Genomic DNA, 18,910 nt, shown 5'->3' on the forward strand with positions numbered 1-18,910 from the left:
GGCACGTGCCCAGGTTGCGGGCTCGATCCCCAGTGTGGGGTGTGCAGGAGGCGGCCGATCAGTGGTTCTCTCTCATCACTGATGTGTCCATCTCTCTCGCCCTCTCCCTTTCTCTCTGAAATCAATAAAAACATTTTTACAAAAAAAATGTTGAGCCCCAGACAGTTGCCTCACTCGCCTCCTCGCTGAGGGTGTCACAGGTCTGGGGGGCACTGGTGGGATTTAGTAGCTGGGCTGGGGGACGGACCAGGGACCCCAAATGTCCTGCAAAGCTCAGAGCAGCCGTGCCGCAAATGTCCCTGCGGTCAGTGTGGGCACGCACACCCACACTTGAAGCGAAACGTGAGTAACATCCCTCGGGCCGCTCCCCTTTGCCAAAACAAGCCACAAAGCGCCGGAAGCCCCAGGGCACCCGTGTAGAGGCTGTGGCTCCCCGCCACGTGCTCCTGGACGCTGAACCTTCCCCCCTGACCGGATCCTGCCGGCCTGGAGGACGCGTGTTCTTGCTGCTTTTGTATTTCACGCACATTGGAGAGGACGGGATGGTTAGATTTCTGCTCAGCTTGCTCCGATGGTCCACAGGGCTCCCCATGGAGGATGCGGTGAGAAGCAAGATAGTAGCTTGCTGGGTGAGGGAACACTTCCAGCCACACACTGAGATAAAGCCTGTTCAGGGAAGAGATGACAAAGGACCCATCCCACACCAGACATGGATCGGGGCAGAGCAGACGGTGGGTGATGAGAGCCCGGGAGGAATGGGACCTGATTCTGGAGGCCCTCAGGGGGGTGGCTGACCCAGTGTGTTTTAAGACGGCGGGAGGGCACGAGGGCGGCTGGAGTGGGGAGCACCACGTGTGACCTGGGAGCCAGGGTCAGCCGGAGTGAGAGGGAGGCGCTGGAGGTGAGGCGAAGGCACGAGGCGGGAGGTGAGGGCGTGAACGCACGTGGGGTGGTGGCGGGTGGGGAGATGAGTCCTATGCGTGGGCTGTCGGGCACATGGGCTGAAGGAACAGGGAAGTGGGAAGTGGGTGTGCAGACCAGAGCCCCGCCCAGGCACAAGCAGCCCCCGAAAAGCAGAAGCTTTTGGAGGATGAGTCTGGCGGTCCTGGCAGGAGGCTGAGCAGGGAGATCCTATCGGGCTCAGCGTCCAGGCCACGTGGGCCCGATGTGGCCCAGCATCAGGAAGAGATAAGACAGGAGCAGGGGAAGAGTGGGCGATAAGCTGGAGAGGAAGATGAGGCCCTTGACTGAGTCAAAGAGTGGAGGTGGGGCCCGGTCCGAAGAGGGTGAGGGTGAGGGTGAGGGGGGTGTGGGGACAGTGAGACGGGGAAAATCTCAAGGAGATGGGCCTGGAGCTCCAGAGGGAGGGAGTGGGCCAGGGAGAGAGCCCAGGTAAGAGAGCTGAGGAGAAGGCAGGAGAAGGAAAAGGGGAGCCCCAAAGCCATGAGAGCAGCACCCCAACAGCCTCTTCCTAGGCTAGGACGGGTCAAGGGGCCCTTGGAGTGAGGGCTGTGCCCAGGCTGTAGTTCCAGGAGTGTCCACTTGCCTGGATTTATGATCATTGCCCCTTCCCACACCCCTGAGATGGGGCAGGGCTCAGCACAGGGCAACCCCAAATCAGGGGGCAGGAGGTCACCCTATGGTTTCCCATAATCTGCTCCCCAGCATGAGGTAACCTGCTGCCCCTGACTGGGACAGATCAGGACACCTCTGTCCACGCCCCCCAGAAGGTGGGGGCTGGAGTGGAGTGGGGGTGGTGGTAGTGGGTCCCCCAACATCACAACCAGCATCTATGACCAGTCTTGGGACAGATTGCCCACCAGATCTGAGTTTGGGGGGCCTTGGGGGGAATAGCCAGCTGGTGGCACAGCCTCGGCCTCTGGGTCAACTGACAAGCTTCCACCCGCCTGGGCAAATGGGCAGAGGGGTGACATGGAGGAAGAACAGCGAAGGAGAAGAGGGCCGTGAAGGGGAAGGTGCGGAGGGCCCAGCCGCCCCAGCATCCCCGAGAGCAGGAACAGGCCTTGTCGCCATTGTGCCAGCAGAGGGCACTCTGGCTCTGCCAGGCACGCAGAGGCTCACAGCACAGGCCAAGAGCTGGAGAGAGAGGCAGAGGAACCAGGAGCCCATCCCGCAGCTTTCAAGTAATTCAATACTTTAAAGGACTCCAGGCTCTGGGGTTGGGGTGTGAGGACCCAGGAATGGGGGAGCGACTTGGGTGGGCGATCTCCATTCCTTCATTCAGCCAATGAGCCAGTACCCGGACAGCTCCATACATGCCGACCCTCACTGTGACAGTTGTTATCAGCCTGTGCCAGGCACCGTGCTAAGTGCTGGGGAAACAGGTCCACGGGGCGAGGAAGCGCCTAAGCCTTGGGGAGCTTGGTGGGGAGACACGCAGCACCCAGCAGGATGAGTGCTCCACTGGGAGGTCTGGGAAAGCTGCCGCCTGCAGGCCGGCCAGGAGCCAACCAGGTGGACGAGCATCCTGGGCACAGGGTGCTCCGGGAAGAGAGCACAGCCATCCGCACACAAAGACCAAAGCCGGCAGGGGGCTCCGCAGACCAGCAAGAGCACGAGGTGCCGGTTGTTATCACTGGTGTATGGCAGTGGCAGGAGGCAGTTAACCACGAGTGATTGATTATTGATTTCTGATTTTGAGCAAGAGCCTCCCCCTCTCTTCGAGGAGGTAGCCCAGTTCCCCTTTCTATAGGATGACGACCCCTTCCACTCTGGTCACACTAACAAAACTGGGGGCTAGGCTGTGTGCTGAGACTCCCTCTTAGGGGATGGAGTCACAGAGGAAGGCTGTGGGGATTGCCTGTGGGAGCCGGAGGCCCTGGCTCAAGGGTCACCAGCATTTCAGGCTCCTTGTCCACACCTCTCTGCTAGAGAAGACAATAGGTGGCTTCCCACAATTTCTCCCTCTCTTGCAGGTGGAAATCTCAGGGGAGGGCTCAGGAGAGGGTCTTAATAGAATATCCATCAGCTTTCCAGCTGTGCTCTTTCAGGGTCATGGTCTCCACTGATAGGTCGGTGCCAGGGCAGGGGGAGTCCTGAGTCAATGCCGCCGGCCCTGAGGCAGCCACAGGGTCACTGGTCTGGTTCTGCTGCTCTTCTGGGCCTGGAACTGAAATACCTCTGAGGCCTAGAGGTGATCTTTAGGGAGGAAAAGTCAGGGGGTCTAAACCACATGACCAGCGAGATGCTAGGGCGGGAAAGGTCACACTGGGGGCGAGGTCCTTGCTTTCCCAGGTTTGCCCCTGGCTAGGCACCGGGCTTTCCTCCCTGGTGACCTTCTGTTCCTGCTCCATCGTCCTTGCTCTGCTCAGGGCTGTCTTACTGCCCACAACACTCCCAATGTTTATATCCAGACACCTTCAAGTTAAACTGAATACCCTCCCGTGTCACAGCCAGCCCTGGCACTGAGACAGTTGGCAAAAACAAACAAACAAACAAACAAACAAAAACCCACAGGCACAGCGATGACATGTCTAAGACGCGCCTTCCAACTCGACACAAGTATCGCCTCTGTGACACACCCAGACGTGAGGCCATCGTCCTGGGTGGCAAATGGTATCTCCTTGTGGGTTTGATTTGCATTTCCCCGATGAATAAGGGTGTTGAGCATCTTTTCATGTGCTTGTTGGCCAATTGCACATCTGCTTTGGAGAAACAGCTACTCAGATCCTTGGCCCACTTTTTACTGGGCTTGTCTTGTCTTTTCTTTTCTTTTTTTTTTTTTAAATATATTTTATTGATTTTTTACAGAGAGGAAGGGAGAGAGATAGAGAGTTAGAAACATCGATGGGAGAGAAACATCGATCAGCCGCCTCCTGCACATCTCCCACTGGGGATGTGCCCGCAACCCAGGTACATGCCCTTGACCGGAATTGAACCTGGGACCCCTCAGTCCGCAGGCCGACGCTCTATCCACTGAGCCAAACCGGTTTCGGCAGGGCTTGTCTTTTCCTTGCTGAGCTGGAAGCGTTCTCAGGACAAGCCCCTTATCAGATGCAAATCGTTGCTCCTGTCCTGAGAGTTACCTTTTCGCATCGCTGGTGGTGTCCTTTGGTCTCGTGATGACGTCCAATTTCTGTGTTTGTTCCTTGGTCACTTGTGCTTGTGGCGTCACATCTAGGAATCCATCGCCTCATTTACGGTTATGAAGATTTACTCCTATGTTTTCTAAGAGTTTTATAGCTTGAGGCCTCACATCTCCATCTATGATTCTTTTTTTATTCATTTTTTTTTATTGCTTAAAGTATTACAAAAAGTATTACATATGTCTCCTTTTTTTTCCCCCCCCGCCCTTGACAATCCCCTGGATCTATGATTCTTTTTATGTTTTTCTTCACATGGTGCGGTGTCGAAGCCCAGCCTCATTCTTTCGCATGAGGATACCCGATCGTTCTGGAACCATCTGCTGAAAAGACTCCTCTCCCCACATTGGATCTCAGCACTGGTGTGGAAAATCAACTCTAACCCATCGGTCCCACTGTGCCCGTCCTGATGCCGGTACTACTCTGTCTCAATCACTGTAACTTGGTAGCAGTCACATGCTAGACAATGCATATCGAGGGCTGGCTAGCGGGGGGCGAGGACAGAGGGGCCTGGCAGAGGAAGGACCCCTGGGCAGCCAAAGCCCTCAGAGAAGGGGTCCCCCATCCTGGGTTCCCATCCCCTTCCCGCTGGGAGATGGAGTCTCCTCATCATCCCCTTTCTCCCTCCCTCTCCTGGGGTCCTGAAGAGTGAGCATATGGTCTATGCAAATTACATGCTAACGACATACAAATGAACCCCGCCCAGCCGGCGTCCGCCCAGGCTGCTGGACGGTCCACGCCACGCGCCACTCGGAGGAGGGGACCGGGCTGAGATTAGGGGTGCCGGCCTGGCCACGCCCCGCCGCGCCCTCCCACCTCCAGGCAAGACCTCCTCCCCCACCCCCACCCCCGCGGCTCCGAGGTGGTCCCACCCCCCGCGCCCTGCGCCCGCCTCCCCGGGGCCGCCCGCCCGGCGCCCTGCCACCTCTGCCCCGGGAGGCCGGGCCGCAGGAAGCCGTGCGGCGGGAGTGGAGCTGCCGGTAGCTGGGCCCGTGCGAGCCGGTAAGCGGGGTCCCTCCCCTCCCCGCGGCTCCAGGCGCCCTTCCGCCGGGGTCCCCGTCTGCGCGCGGCTGACCCGCCCGCCCTGGGCCTCCCGAGCCCCTTCCCGCCTGTCAGGGGCGAGGATCCGGAAAAGCCTTTTTGCCCCGGGTCCTGGGCTTGCCCCAGCCCCCGATGGCTGGGGACCCCCACCTCCGAGGGGTCTCCCCAAGGCGACTGCTTGCCCCCCCACGATCTGGGGAGTGAGGGGACGGGCACCCCCCCCAAGGCCTGGCCTGAAATATGCACGCGGGCGCCGCCTGGACGTCCCCAAGCCCCACCCCAAGCAGCTCCGTCCAGCGGAGGGGAAACAGGATCCCTGACGGCAGACGGGGCCCAGGATGGCAAGAGGTCACGAATTTCGGTTGCCAACCACCCCCCTTGCAGGCTGTGGCCAGCCGGCGCCTGTGGGACACGTTTGGGGCAGAGAAGGGCTAGGGTGACTTGCCCCAGCTCACCGGCCTCTGGAACTGCCTCCTTCCTTCCGGGGGCCCCTGCCAGGTGCAGAGGTTTGAGGGTTCAAGCTGGCTCTTGCAGTTCTCGGGCCCAGGGGGAGCCCTCCGGCAGCCTGCCCCATACCCTGTGCCCTGTGCCCTGTGCCCTGTGTCCTGTGTCCTGTATCCTGACATGTGTGTGGTCTGGTGAGGGAGGGGGTCTCCAGGGTCTGCCTCGGCTGTCCCTCCTCTCGCTGCTCTGGGGCTTGTGACCCCCCTTTTCCCCTCACCATGAGAAGAGAGGGAGAGGAAGAGAGGAGGAGGCCCCTCCACTCTGCACACCAGCCCAGTAACCCCACAGCCCCTGCATGAGCGCATCGCTGGCCCTTTCCACCATCCTTGCAAACCCGGAAGGCAGGAAGAGGATGCTGAGGGCCTAGCCGGCCGCTGTCATCCAATGGGGAGCCCTAGAAACAGCCTGGGGGGTTGGGAGGGTAATAAATGTCGTCTCGGCATTGTCACTTGGGCATGAAGATGGTCTCGGGGGTCGGGGGAGTCCCTGAACGCTCGGGGCAGCTCCCCTGGAAGGCGGCTCACCTCCAGCCCCAGGAAGTGAGAGTGAGGTCTCTAGCCGCATCTCCCTCCTTGCCCCAACCACACACCAGGCGGTGATGGTGACTCATGGTTCCCAGCACAAAGGAGAGACCACTTCCCCGCTGGGGCAGAGGCGACGCCAGCGCCCCCAGCCCCATCGCGTCTCTGCGCCACTCGCGTCTTCTGGAATGGACCTGCCCGCCCGGGAGCCCGGTCAGCCTTGGTCCCCGGCTCGCCTGTCTTCTGGGGAGCACAGGTGGGTCACATCAGTAGTGTTTTTGGGCTCTGCCGGAGGCTGGATGGGAGCTCAGGAAAAGATCCTTGCTCCTAGTGTGGAAGCTGGGGGTAGGGGCAGGGGGACAAGATAAAGCATTGAACCACTCGGATGTGGTATGAAAACCACTGCTAAGGGGAGAAAATAGGAAGGGGTCTAGCCCAACTGGGGTGGGGGTCAGGGTAGCTTCCTAAGGTGGAATCTTGAAGGACCAATCGGACTTCTCTCTGGCTTAAGATTTGGAGGAGCCACCACTGTAGCCAAGTTGGGGGGGGCGGGAGGGACAGCTTGCTTGGGGAGGGGGCTGAAGGACCAATGGGACATAAAAGCCTGGGAGTTGCTGAGGAGTGAGGGGATGGCTCTCTCTTCTCACGGAAGACTGGGTCTGTAGGGGAGCTCCCGGAGGGACGCCAGGGGTCCCCAGGCTGGGAGGCAGCAAGTTAAGGGAGGGCAAGGGTGCTGAGTAGTTTCCTAGGCTCTGGTGGTCTCCAGGGAGGAGAAGCGGTGACGAGCCAGCTCCCCCAGAAGTTTGTGGAGGGAAGGTGGGTGCAGAGTGAAGGGCCCCACTAGAGAAGTGCTGCTGAGAAGGGCACTAAGGAGACCTCTCCACGGAGGGGCAGGACAAGGATGAACAAGAAGGGACCATGTCTCTTCTCCCTTCTCCCCTCCCTGCCACCTCTTGTCCGTGACTGTGCTGCTCTGAAGGGAAACGCAGGGTCCTGGAGCTTGGGGGTGCCGGGCGTGAGGCAGCAGCGGAGGGAAGAGCAGGAGGAAGTGGGGACTCAGGGGAAAGCAGCACCTCCTGGAAAGCTGAGGGGCCGGGATGTGTCAGGGAGGAGGGGCGAGCTACGGACACGGGTGCGGAGACTTAACGTTCAGGTCACCGTGGAGGGATCAGGTGGCACTGGTGGCCTTTCCATTTGCCGAGGGAACAGAAAGCCTGGAAGGGGCCCGAGCCAGCGAGGAGGAGCTGAATCTGAGGTTTGCCCGAGGATCGGGGCCGAGGGGATCTTTAGGGCCAGCGTCCCAGGCAGGAGCCAGGAGGCCAGGAGGTGCCCTTGGCCCATATGCACGAGGGCTCACCGTCAAACACACGCTCACACGCACACCCTGAGGCTGGGATGAATGGGATGATGTTCTTGGCAGGGCTGTACCCTGAGAAGGGAGCTGAGCACCTGAAGCAATCACTTTAGGGTGGGTCCAGTTTAGGGGCCGGTTGCAAGATCCTGGCCTGGGGGAAAGATGTGGGCTGCTGGGCTTGGCAGGAAGAGGGGGTTTCATGTTTCTGAGCGTTTTCTGAGTCCCCATGGATCTTCCCTGGGCCTGGAGCTAAAAGGAGGGAGGCTGTGGGAACAGGAGCTCCTGGGACCCGTGGCTTCCCGGAGGCCAAAGTTGCTCCCACTGCCTGCTGAACCTGGAGCCCCGAGACCAGGTGAGGTCTGAGGATGTTGGGGAGAACCAGGATGGAGGGAAGGGTCCGGAAAAGGGCTCTGCATTTGCGGGGGCGGGGAGGGGGGTGGCAGGGACTTGGGGCTTCCAGGTCTGGTTATGGCGGCTTCTGTGATGAGGGGGAGTGGCCTGGTGGTGGCAAGGAACTGAGATAGGACTGAGCCAAAGATGTGAGGGTGTGTGTCTGTGGGTCTATGTGTCTGTCCATTTGTTTGCATGCCTCTAGGGTTGCCTGCATGTGTCTGTGTCAGTGTGTGTCTACCTGTGTGTATGTATGTGAGCATGTGTCTTGATTTGTCCACGTGTGACTGTATGTATTTGTGTGTTGGAGGGGTAGTGCACAGAGAAGCCCTTGCAGGTGGTAGATCACTGTTCAGCATGTTGTGGGGCTGGACTCCTGGCCATGGCTCTTTCTAGAAGGAGCCTTGTAGGGCTTTCAGAGGCCAGTGCCCTTGTGAAGTGTTCTGTACACTCCTTGGCTGCACCCGGCACCAGCTTGCTCACCTTGGCCCTCAGCGCGGACAGAAATTCGCTGTTGCTGTGGGTTGCGAAAGACTGTTTGTGTGCAGGAAGCCTGGTGATGAATGGAAATGTATGCGCGTGCCTGTGGGGTCAGTGGGACGGCCTGGCCCTGGGGCCCTGCCCCATTCTCCAAGCAATTACCCAGTGCTCGCTGTCCCGGAAGTCCCACCTGCTGACTACCAAGTGATGTTAGATTAGAAAGAATTCCACTCACCTGCCGGGTCCGACTGATCGCACACCTGCCAGCTCCTCCTGCCAGGCTGGCTCTGGGAAGTGGGTGAAAGGAGATGCCAAGGCCAACGCGTGGGCCCTGGCCACCTCCCAGGGGGTGATGCTCCTCTGACACCTGGTGTGGAGGCAAGAGGGACGGTTCCAGCCGCCCAGGAAAGGTGGCCGGGTTGCCGGGGAGGCTGGCAGCTTCATTCTGTCCCCTCCCTCCCCAGGCAGCCCAGGCACTGGTAGCCGTGGCGGCGAGGCCGTGGCAGCGTTCCCAGCAGAGGATGCCCCAGGCCCTGGAGCGCACTGAGGGCTGCTGGGCCTGGGTGGTCCTGCTGGCCGCCGTGGTGGCCCAGGGCCTCACCCTGGGTTTCCCCACGTGTATCGGCATCTTCTTCACTGAGCTACAGCGGGAGTTCCAGGCCAACAACAGCGAGACCTCCTGGTTCCCCTCCATCCTGACGGCCATGCTCCACGCGGGGGGTAAGCAGCCTGAGGAGGGACCAGGGAGGGGCACGAAGAGCCACAGCCTCCCTGGCCTCTGCGTCCCTCTCTTGGAGGCCACAAGCTGTGCCTTTCGGGTGAATTCCTAAGATTTCACTGGATTTCAGCAGGGCCCGCTTCCTTCCTGGGTTGGAATCCCACTCTCCCGTGCTGGAATCCCGCTGGGCGGGGCGGGGCGGGGCGGGGCTGGGAAAAGGCTGGGGAGGCACCTAAGATGCTAAGCCAGTCCTCTCAATGGCCACTGCAGGCTGGACCCAGACGAGAGGAGGTGTGGCCTGGGGTCCAGCTGGGAGATCACCCTGAACCTTAGCTCCTTCCCCTGCAACATGGGGTGACACCTGGCGTCCCGCCCACCTCGCACATGGGATCGTAGGGAGATCACGTGAGGGAGGGAAATGTCAGGCGCTGTGAAGGCTTGTATCCTGGAGATCTTCATCTGGGCTTCAGACAGGAAGGGGGCTCTTTGAAGACACCAGGAGCAGGATGGGGGCATTGCCAGAGCCCCATGTCTCACCAGGCAGCAGAGGGGGAGTTGCAAGGGCTGGGAGATGGAGGAGGCAGCCCCCTCATTTCCTGGTGGGCTCCTCCAGGACTGTGACCACCTCACCCTGACCCCAGCCATCGGGGAAGGTCAGGAGCTGTCCAGGCAGTCTGCACAGCAGCCTCGGGCTCAGCGGCTTGCCCCAGCTGCTGGTTGCTGTGGCCTCCAGGGGCCTCTAGGGAGGCCTGGTCACCTGGAGCGGGGTCTGGTGGGGCCACAGGGCTCGCCCTGCGTGAGGGTGTGGGGTGCTTGCCTCGCAGACCCCACCTCCCTACCTACCTCCTGCCACTCCCTCCACCTGGCACCAGTAGCCTGCTTGTTCTTCCACTTCCTTCCCTCCAATCGGGAGGGAGGTCAGACTGCGAGGTGCCACCTTTGCTGGAATGACCCTGAACCTGTCACCCCAGGGCATGGGCTCAGGGCAAGGGGAAAAGGCCAGGCTGAGCCCAGACCGCATAACCTTTTCACTTGCGGGGTTGGTGCAGAAGTGGGCATCGCAGAGGGCTCCTTGCATGCAGCCAGATGGGTCTGGGCCAGAGGCTGGGAGCCGGGCATCTAGTGGGACCCCCACTCCCCAGCCAGCTTTTGACTCACTGCCCCCTAGCAGGCTCTCCAGCATCTCAGTCGGCTTGGGACTTCTGTCTGTCTCGTCTGTCTCTCTCACACACACACCTTTAGCCCATGCTCAGAGATTGATAGACATTTTAAACTGGAAAGTAGCGTTGATCCTAAGCGGCCCCCCCCTCCCACTCCCACACATTTCAGAGATGAGGAAAGCAAGCAAGAGCAAAGTACAAGGCCTGCCCAAGGTTGCAGAGTGAGTTCTGGCTCCTGCCAGAGCCGCCCTGCCTCGCAGCGCCCCACCCCAGCACCCTCAGCTATCTCAGCTAAGCTGGCTCCCGGCCCAGGCCCACCCCCGACTCCATGACTCAGGGCTTTCCCCAATATCACCTTTCCCGAGACGGGTCAAAGTGTGGTGGGGGGAACCTGTGTGGGCCCGTGGTCATACCCACGGCAAAGCCTCGCCTCTCCCTCTACTGCTGCCTCTGCTTGATTACCTCTGAGGATGGGCTGCTCACTTCCCCTTTCACTCCCAAGCTCATACCGGCTACACGCACACATCCCCTCTTCACCCCAGACACACACCCACAAACCTCGTGCGCGCACACACACTTTCCCCGAAACTCAGTTCCATGTACTTGGGGGCAGGGCGCAGGGTGAATGGGGCCTTGCAAGGTGCTGAGGAGCAGCTGGCCAGGACTGGCTTGTTTCTCTCCTCTGGGTCTGGGCCCGGAGAAAGCCGCTCAGGATGGGGGTGGGGTGGAGGAAAACAGGCCCCTCTCCAACAGCAGCCACACATTGGGTGCCGGGCTCTGGTGGTGGCTGGAGGTGATGGGGGAGGGGAGAAGGTACCCCACCCAGTTTTCTCCAGAGGCCAGTGCAAAGGGGAGCAGAGTGCCCCAGGGCCCCAGCTGCTCACCCTAGACAGGTGGGAGGCTGGAGGGAGGGCTGTGGCCAGTCTTCTTGAGGATGGGGTAGGAGTAGGGACAGGGGTGCTCACTACGATTTAGATACCTGGGGTCCCCCCCACCCCCCTGAGACAGACCCCCAGTGAAGAGCGTACCTCGGCCATGAGCCAATCCTGTTTCTTGTCTGGGTCAAACTGGACATTGGCAGCACCTCACCTCACACCTGGTCACCCTTCCCCCAGCCTGATCCCTCATTCTGTAGGAGAGGAAACTGAGGCAGAGAGAGAGAGAGCCTTGCTGGGGTGCCATGGCCAGTCTGGCAGGGTGGGCCTCAGGGTCCAGGACTGCGGGCTCCAGGGCTTATGCCCTTTAAGCCTCCTGGCTAGTTCCTGCTGGAACCCCTTCCCGGCCTCCCCCTCCCCCTCCCTCTGGGACTCCTCAGCTGCTGCCTGGCTTCTCATCCCTGCCCCACCTGCCTCCACCCACAGGACCCCTGTGCAGCATCCTGGTGGGACGCTTCGGCTGCCGAGCCACCGTGATGCTGGGGGGCGTGCTGGCCAGCCTGGGCATGGTGGCCAGCTCCTTCTGCCGCACCCTCGGCCAGCTCTACCTCGCAGCCGGCTTCTTCACAGGTGATTGTCATTCCGTTTGGAGAACTAGTGGGCGCCTATTAAACAGCGTCACATGCAAGTGAACAGGGCAGGCAAAGCCCATCGCTGGGGCTGCTCACAGGAGGGAGCCCACAAAGGGGAGAGGCCAGGGACAGATAAACGAGGAGCATATCTGATCGCGACAAGACAAGTGCGTGAGAAGACAGGACAGCCGATGTGACAGCGTCCTGGCTGAGGGTGGTGGTGAGCAGAGATTAAACAAGGAAACATGTAGAATGTCGAGAACGCCCAGGGTCGAAGGGAGGCTGCTGTTTGCAACAAGCAAGCGGAGGAGGCCTTGAGAGGAAAGGGGTGGCTGGGCAGAGAGCTGCAGAAGGGAGTCTGCCCCTAGGTTCTGGGGGGAAGGGCATTCCAGGCAGAGGGAACAGCAAGTGCAAAGGCCCTGGGGTGTCCAGGGGCAGTGCAGTGGCCAGTTGAGTAGAGGGGCATGAATAGGGGTGGAGGCTAGATGGGGGTTCGGTCATAGTGAAATGGGAAGTCATGTGAGGGGTTTGGGTGGCTGGATAAGTGACATTCATCTGACCACTATTTTCAAAGCACCTGCCAGCTGGCCGGGGTGTTCAGAAAACACGGCAGGAGGCTACGCACATGCAGTGCAGGGAAGAGTTAAGGGTGACCCAAGGGCAGGAAGGCTGACCCCAGGCCTCTTTGCCCTGAGCTGCTGGAAGAATGAAGCAGCCACTAACCACCCTGGGAAACAAGGGGAGGGAAGGGGTGGGTTTGCAGGAAGATGGGGAGCTCAGATGTGGGACAGGCCCCGAGCTGAGCGAGCTGTTGGGACCTTCTGAGAGGGCTGGTATTCAAGTGTTGAGCTGAGGTGTCGTCCTGCTGTTCACGGAGGGAGAGGGAGAGGGAGGACTGAGCCCAGGGCACTCCCGTGTGTAGTGGTCCAGATGGGAAGAAGTGACAGAAGTGGGAGAACCCAGAGGGTGGGGTTTCTTGAGAGAAAGAATGAAGGACGTTCGAGAGGAAGAGGGAGGGGTTCAGTGTGCCAAGCGGCTGCCGGGTCAGCTCGAGTGGGGCCCAGGCTCTTTGGATTTGGCAATGGAGAGGTTGGTGACCTCGGCGAAAGCAATTCTGGAGCAGAGGTGGGGGTGAAAGTCTGATGGGAACAGTTTCAACAGAGCACAGGAGGAGGGCAATGGGAGATGGCTGAGCTGATCGAAACTTGCACGAAATTTCGGTGGAAGGGGAGCAGAGAAATGGGCGGGGACCCAGAAGAGCCTGTGGGGTCAAGGGAGGGTTGTGTTTTGTTTTTAATGAGAGAAATAACAATGAAGGAGAATGATCTAGAAAAGAGGAGAAAACGGGTGATGCAGGAGAGAGGGACATTGCTGGAGGGCTAAGCCTCTGAGTGGACAAGATGGAGGGCAGAAGGAAAGGGCTGGCCTTGACTGGGAGCACAGATGGTCCACTGTCACTGGCGGGAAGGCGAGGCGGCTGTCAGCTGGGAGCGAGGAGGGGTGAGGTGTGGAGTATGAAGAGGAAGAAAGCCCGGGCGTCATCCAGGAGGAGGGAGAGTAGATGGATGACAGATCTGGCCACCCAGGGCCCGCCCGAGGCCAGTGGTCCTGGGTGGCTGTGAGCTTTCTCTCCAGAACGTCCAGCTGTGCGGGGGCAGGCACAGAGTGGGTGGGGAGGCGGCTTCTGAGTCGAGTCAGGAAAGGGAAGTCGGGGGAAGAGTATCCCAGGCAGAGGGAACCGCAACAGCCATGTCCTGAGGTAGGGAGCAGCGGGGTGTCCGGAGGAAGAGAAAAAAGCTGATGTGGCTGCCGCCTGATGAGTGCCGGGGAGCGTGGCCTGAGATGGCACCCAAGAGGTGGCGGGAGGCCAGATGGTACAGAGCCTTCTGGGGCATAGTAAATACTTTGGCTTTCCCCCTCGGTGTGATGGGAAGTCTCTGGAAGGTGTTAAGCAGGGGAGAGACTTACTTTGATTTTAAGTTGTTGTTGTTTTTAAAAAAATTATATATATATATATATATATATATATATATATATATATTTTTTTTTTTTAGAGAGAGAGAGTGGAAGAGAGAGGGAAAGACAGAGAGAAACATCGCCGTGAGAAAAGCACATTGATTGGTTGCCTCCTGCATATGCTTTGACCAGGGCCTGGCTAGGGCTAAAATATATATTTTTATTGATTTCAGAGAGGAAGGGAGAGGGAGAGAGAGATAGACACAGCAATGATGAGAATCATCGATTGGCTGCCCCCTGCACCCTCCACACTGGGGACCAAGCCCGAAGCCCAGTCGTGTGCCCTGATGGGGAATTGAACCATGTCCTCCTGGTTCATAGGTCAACGCTCACTGAGCCACGGCAACCGGGCTGATGTTAAATTTTTAAGGATCACCTGGGTACTGTGCCAAGGGGACAGGTGTGCCCCTGGCGGCCTTGGGAGGGCAGATCTGAGGGGCGGATGTTTCCAGGGAGGAGAGTAGGCAGGCTGACTCCATCTGAAATCCCTGGGGACCTGGAGGTGGGCTTGGGCTGGAAGGGAAGGAGAGCAGACGTGGGACATGACCCTGTGACTCCGCTGTGGGTGGCCCCAGGACGCCCTCGAGCTGGTCTCCCCTCTTCCACCACAGGCCTGGGCTTGTGTTTCAGTTTCCAGTCGACCATCACCGTATTGGGCTTCTATTTCACCCGCCGGCGGGCGCTGGCCAACGCTGTGGCTTCGGTGGGCGTCTCCCTGGGCATCACACTCTGGCCGCTGCTGGCCCGCCACCTCCTGGAGGAACTGGGCTGGAGGGGCACCTTCCTGGTCTTCGGGGGGGTTTTCCTCCACTGCTGCGTCTGCGGCGCCATCCTGAGGCCCGTGGCCCCCAGCGTGGCCCCTGCACCCAGAAAAGGCCCTGCTGTGCCCTCCAAGACACCGGCGCCCGGCTGCCTGGCAGCATGTGGCCGGGCCGTCCTGCGCCACCTGGCCTTCGACATCCTGTGGCACAACGCCGGCTACCGCGTGTTCACGCTGGGCGTCACGTGGATGATCCTCGGTTTCCCGCTGCCACAAGTCTTCCTGGTGCCATTCGCCATGCGGCACGGGGTCGACGAGCACAAGGCCGCCCTGCTCATCTCCATCATCGGCTTTAGCAACATCTTCCTGCGGCCCATGGCCGGGCTGGTGGCCGGCCGCCAGAACTTCGCCAGATACCGCAAGTACCTCTTCAGCCTCGCAGTTCTGCTCAACGGGCTCACCAACCTGGTGTGCACGGTGTCGGCCAACTTCCGAGTGCTGGTGGGCTACTGCCTGGTGTACAGCGTGTCCATGAGCGTGGTTGGCGCCCTCTTCTTCCAGGTCCTCATGGACGTGGTCCCCATGGATCGGTTCTCCAGGGCCCTGGGCCTCTGCACCATCCTGGAGAGCATCTCCATCCTCATCTCCCCGCCAATGGCTGGTGAGGCCCAAGAGGGAGGGCGTGGCCTGGGAGGGCAGGGTTAGGGGGTGAGGCGGAGGGAACAGTCTGGACAGATTTGGGCCCCGTCCAGCATCCCAGGGGGAGGGGCTTGGAATCTGTGATTTCCCCCCAAGCACCTCAGGGGACTGGCTGCAGCCTATTCCCCAGCTGGCACCCAATCTGAAGAGTTAAAAATGGGGGTTTGGGTGCCACGCTTAGCTGAGTCTGTCATCTTCCTCTCTGTACCTGTTTTCTTATCAACAAAGTGAGGATGAGAATAGAATCTACCTGGTAGGCTTGCTGTGAGGGTCACAAGTTATACTGTTAAGCTCTAAGTAGAGAAGATGGCAGAGTAAGTACTGTGCACCGATTGGCTGTTATTGACACTTCCTGCCCGTGGGACCGACCCCGCATCTCACTGACCTTCTCTGAGCCACAGTGTTATCTGCAAAATGCAGAAAAGAGCACCTGCCCCCACCCAGGATTGGCCTGTGCCTGTCACGGTGCCCACGGCCGGAGGCAGCGACTTCCCTCTGGGGGGTGGAGAGACGGCAATCAAAGCGAGGAGACATATTTGGGGGCCCAGTGGCGGTTTGTGCCGGGAGGGAAACGTGCAGGTATAGAAACAGAGCCCCACACGGGAGGTGTGACAGGCAGAGCAAAAGGGAAGGTTTGTGAAGCCTTTGGTTCCGGGGCACAGTCACACAGACAACACGTGGCTGCCGTCATTACAGTTAGATGACGGGGACTCTTCCCCCAAGTGTGGAGCGGGAAGGCCCAGTTTCCACGGGATCCCCCGCCCCCTGCCCGCCGCCACGCCAGCAAGTGCAGAGAGCTCGCTGGGAGAGGCCTGGGGGGCCCAGGGCGGGGCCGAGCCGAGCAGATATCCCGACTCCACTGGCCCTTGTCCTCATAGCTCCCTGCCCCCGGGTGAGCGAGACATGCCCTGAAGTGCTCTTTGGTCCCAGGACTCTTCCTGCCTGGGCCAGAAGAGGTTCAGTGTTCCCTCTCCCCCTCACCTTTACCAACTGTTTACTGAGTGCCTAGCCCAGCGATGGCGAACCTTTTGAGCTCGGCGTGTCAGCATTTTGAAAAACCCTCACTTAACTCTGGTGCCGTGTCACATGTAGAAATTTTTTGATCTTTGCAACCACAGTAACACAAAGACTTACATTTTTGATATTTATTTTATATATTTAAATGCCATTTAACAAAGAAAAATCAACCAAACAAATGAGTTCGCGTGTCACCTCTGACACGCGTGTCATAGGTTCGCCATCACTGGCCTAGTAGGTGCCAACCCCGGTTCCTAGTCCTGGGGTTCCGCAGAGACAAAACGAAAGGCCCTGCTCTTGCGGAGCCACAGGGCAGTGGGGGGCTGGCAGCCCGGGCCGTGGCCTAACTTCTCTGTCCTTCAGGGTTTGTCCTGGACAACACTGACAGCAACTTCAGCTACGTCTTCTACATGTCTAGCTTCTTCCTGGTCTCCGCCGCCCTCTTCATGGGTGGCGGCTTCTGTGCGCTTCAGAAGAAGGAGGGGCAGGGCCGGCCGGCCGAGGCGGAAGCAGCCGACCCCGAGCCGGCCCCACTGCGGGCCCTCAGCAGGGAGGACACAGGCAGTTCGGAGAAGCGGCCGTGCACCGAAGAAATCATGTATGTGACCAGCGTCTGAGCCCCAGGATCCCATGTGTGACCGGCGTCTGAGCCCCGAGGTCAGTGAGCGAACACTGCCTCCGCCCAGGAACGCGATGTCCTGCTGTTTCACCGGGTGACGCCTGAACCAAAGGGCTGGCCGGCCCGCCCCGCACGTCGGGACTCAGCCAGGGGCTGGGGCCTTGGAGGCTGGCCTCCGAAGACTCAGGGTTCCTTCCAACGAGCAGAATCCAGGAGCCGGTCCTCCTGACTTTTTTCCTTGGGCACCAGGGTACTTGGGGCCCAAGAAGGTGGGTCTGAGCTCTGCTTGGGTCTCTCATGGCCGACGGGGCTCAGCTGGCTGCCCACTGCCGCTGCTACAACTCAACACGCCGGGCCTTCAGGTCCAGCCTGGATGCTTCTAAGGTGACCTCGCTGTCCTTCTCCAGCCTCCAGCTCCAGACAGTTCCAAAAAGTTCACCCTAAGTCCCCCGAAGCCCTCCTGCCCCCCTTCCTCCCTGTGGCCCAGCCCTCGCCCTCGGGGCTGCCCCCAGCACTGGTTGCTGGGCCTCCCACTGACTGGGACTTGGGGAGAAGGGAGAGAATTGGTGGTGGCCTGCAGCCATGGATGGCCAAGCTGCGGATGAGCTTGGATGCAGGGTTCAGACAGATTAAATGCTGGTGGAGCACCTGTCCTGGCGTCTGTGCAGAGAATCGGAGGGGAGCGCCTGACTTGGGTCCTTGAATCAGTGAAGTCTGAGGAACCCCTTACACCAGCGGTTCTCAACCTGTGGGTCGCCACCCCTTTGGGGGTCGAACAACCCTTTCACAGGGGTCGCCTAAGACCATCGGAAAACACATATATAATTACATGTTGTTTTTGTGATTAATCGCTATGTTTTCATTATGTTCAATTTGTAACAATGAAATTGGGGGTCACCACAACATGAGGAACTGTATTAAAGGGTGGCGGCCCTAGGAAGGTTGAGAACCACTGCCCTACACAGTCAGCAGAGCCCGCTCCAGGGTCTCATTCCTTTGCCCCTCCCAGTATTGTGACCGGGAAGATTAGTGCGGGGAGGGGGGGGGTTGGGTGGGGGAAGCCAGACAGTTGACTGAGCAGGGAGGGTCGGATTGCTAGGCAGGGCCCAAGGGCCTCTGTGGAAATAGAGCTGCCCTCGCAACAGAAGCCCTTCTGCTCCCCTCTCCCGCCCTCCTCGTCTCCCTGCTGTGACCGAGGCGTCAATCCTGGGTGCGTAGCTGGCTGGGCCAGCTGCCAGTCCCCCCTGCTCCCCATGGGCCTGTGTCTGTGGCCTGGAGGTCAGAGCTCTCCCCACACCCTTTGCTGGTGCCCTTCCTTGAGGTCATCACCGTGGGGGGGCGGGCTGTCATCAGCGTGGTCTTGTCCCAGCAGGGTCCCGACCGAGGGAACCAGGGAACCGAGAAAGTTTGTTTGAATTACACACAGAAGTGTTTCCTGCAGCAGGCTATAAACCCCGGGAACTAATGAAGCAGGAAAACAGGCCTGGAGAAGTCCTCCTCCCTCTTCAGTCCTCCCAGCTTAGCAGGGGCTGCTCACGCCCAGGGCCTTGTTTGTTGATTCAGGCTCAACCAGGCTCCAACGAGAAAACCTTATCAGGAGGATTGATTTTATTTTCATGATCCGCCTCCAGCCTTCCTCCTCCACTTGTCCAGCTGGCCTGAGTAAGCATCCTTGGGGTTGTCCTGTCCTCTCCAGGACCCTGCCACGAGTGCCCCCTTATGGCCAAAGAAAGCAGTGCAGAGGCGACAGAAAGGCTAGGATAGTACGTTTGACTCTGCCTCAATTTACTGTGTGCCTTCGGGCAAATTGCTCAGCATCTCTGGGCTTTTAAAAAGGAGGAGGCTGGCCTGGATAAGTTAAAGTCTCTTCCAGTTTGAAAAGTCGGATCCTGAAGAGCCCCACGACCTGCCTGCTCCCCACCCCGCCACCACCCACAGTGCTTGGCCACCACCCACAGTTTGTGAACGGAAGGGGGAAAGCCTGGGCACATTTTACCAAGTCCTATCTCCTCCATCTTCAT

The 18,910-nt window shown here is 59.5% G+C and overlaps 1 protein-coding gene and 1 long non-coding RNA gene across 7 annotated transcripts; one reads left to right on the forward strand and one right to left on the reverse strand.

Annotated features, from left to right (window-relative positions):
• Positions 1 to 141: 141 nt before the first annotated feature.
• Positions 142 to 8,752, reverse strand: LOC132219081 (uncharacterized). Of its 2 annotated transcripts, none has more exons than XR_009449363.1 (2): positions 8,629 to 8,752; positions 142 to 3,124 (listed from the first exon to the last, which is right to left on the reverse strand). It is a non-coding gene; the product is annotated as an uncharacterized LOC132219081 (long non-coding RNA). The 2 variants fall into 2 exon arrangements; XR_009449362.1 differs by having other exon boundaries at positions 142 to 3,130; positions 8,629 to 8,748.
• On the forward strand, positions 4,960 to 17,752 carry SLC16A5 (solute carrier family 16 member 5). Of its 5 annotated transcripts, none has more exons than XM_059671169.1 (5): positions 4,960 to 5,105; positions 6,241 to 6,425; positions 11,633 to 11,776; positions 14,406 to 15,215; positions 16,634 to 17,752. In XM_059671169.1, the coding sequence occupies exons 2-5, from the start codon at positions 6,257 to 6,259 to the stop codon at positions 16,885 to 16,887; spliced, it is 1,377 nt and encodes a 458-aa protein (XP_059527152.1). In that variant the 5' UTR covers positions 4,960 to 5,105; positions 6,241 to 6,256; the 3' UTR covers positions 16,888 to 17,752. The 5 variants fall into 5 exon arrangements, with proteins under 5 accessions (XP_059527152.1, XP_059527154.1, XP_059527151.1 ...); XM_059671167.1 differs by lacking the exons at positions 4,960 to 5,105; positions 6,241 to 6,425 and adding exons at positions 8,639 to 8,763; positions 8,858 to 9,113; XM_059671171.1 differs by lacking the exon at positions 11,633 to 11,776.
• Positions 17,753 to 18,910: the final 1,158 nt, after the last annotated feature.

This window comes from Myotis daubentonii, chromosome 16 (assembly GCF_963259705.1).
Source record: "Myotis daubentonii chromosome 16, mMyoDau2.1, whole genome shotgun sequence".
Taxonomy (NCBI): Eukaryota; Metazoa; Chordata; class Mammalia; order Chiroptera; family Vespertilionidae; genus Myotis; species Myotis daubentonii.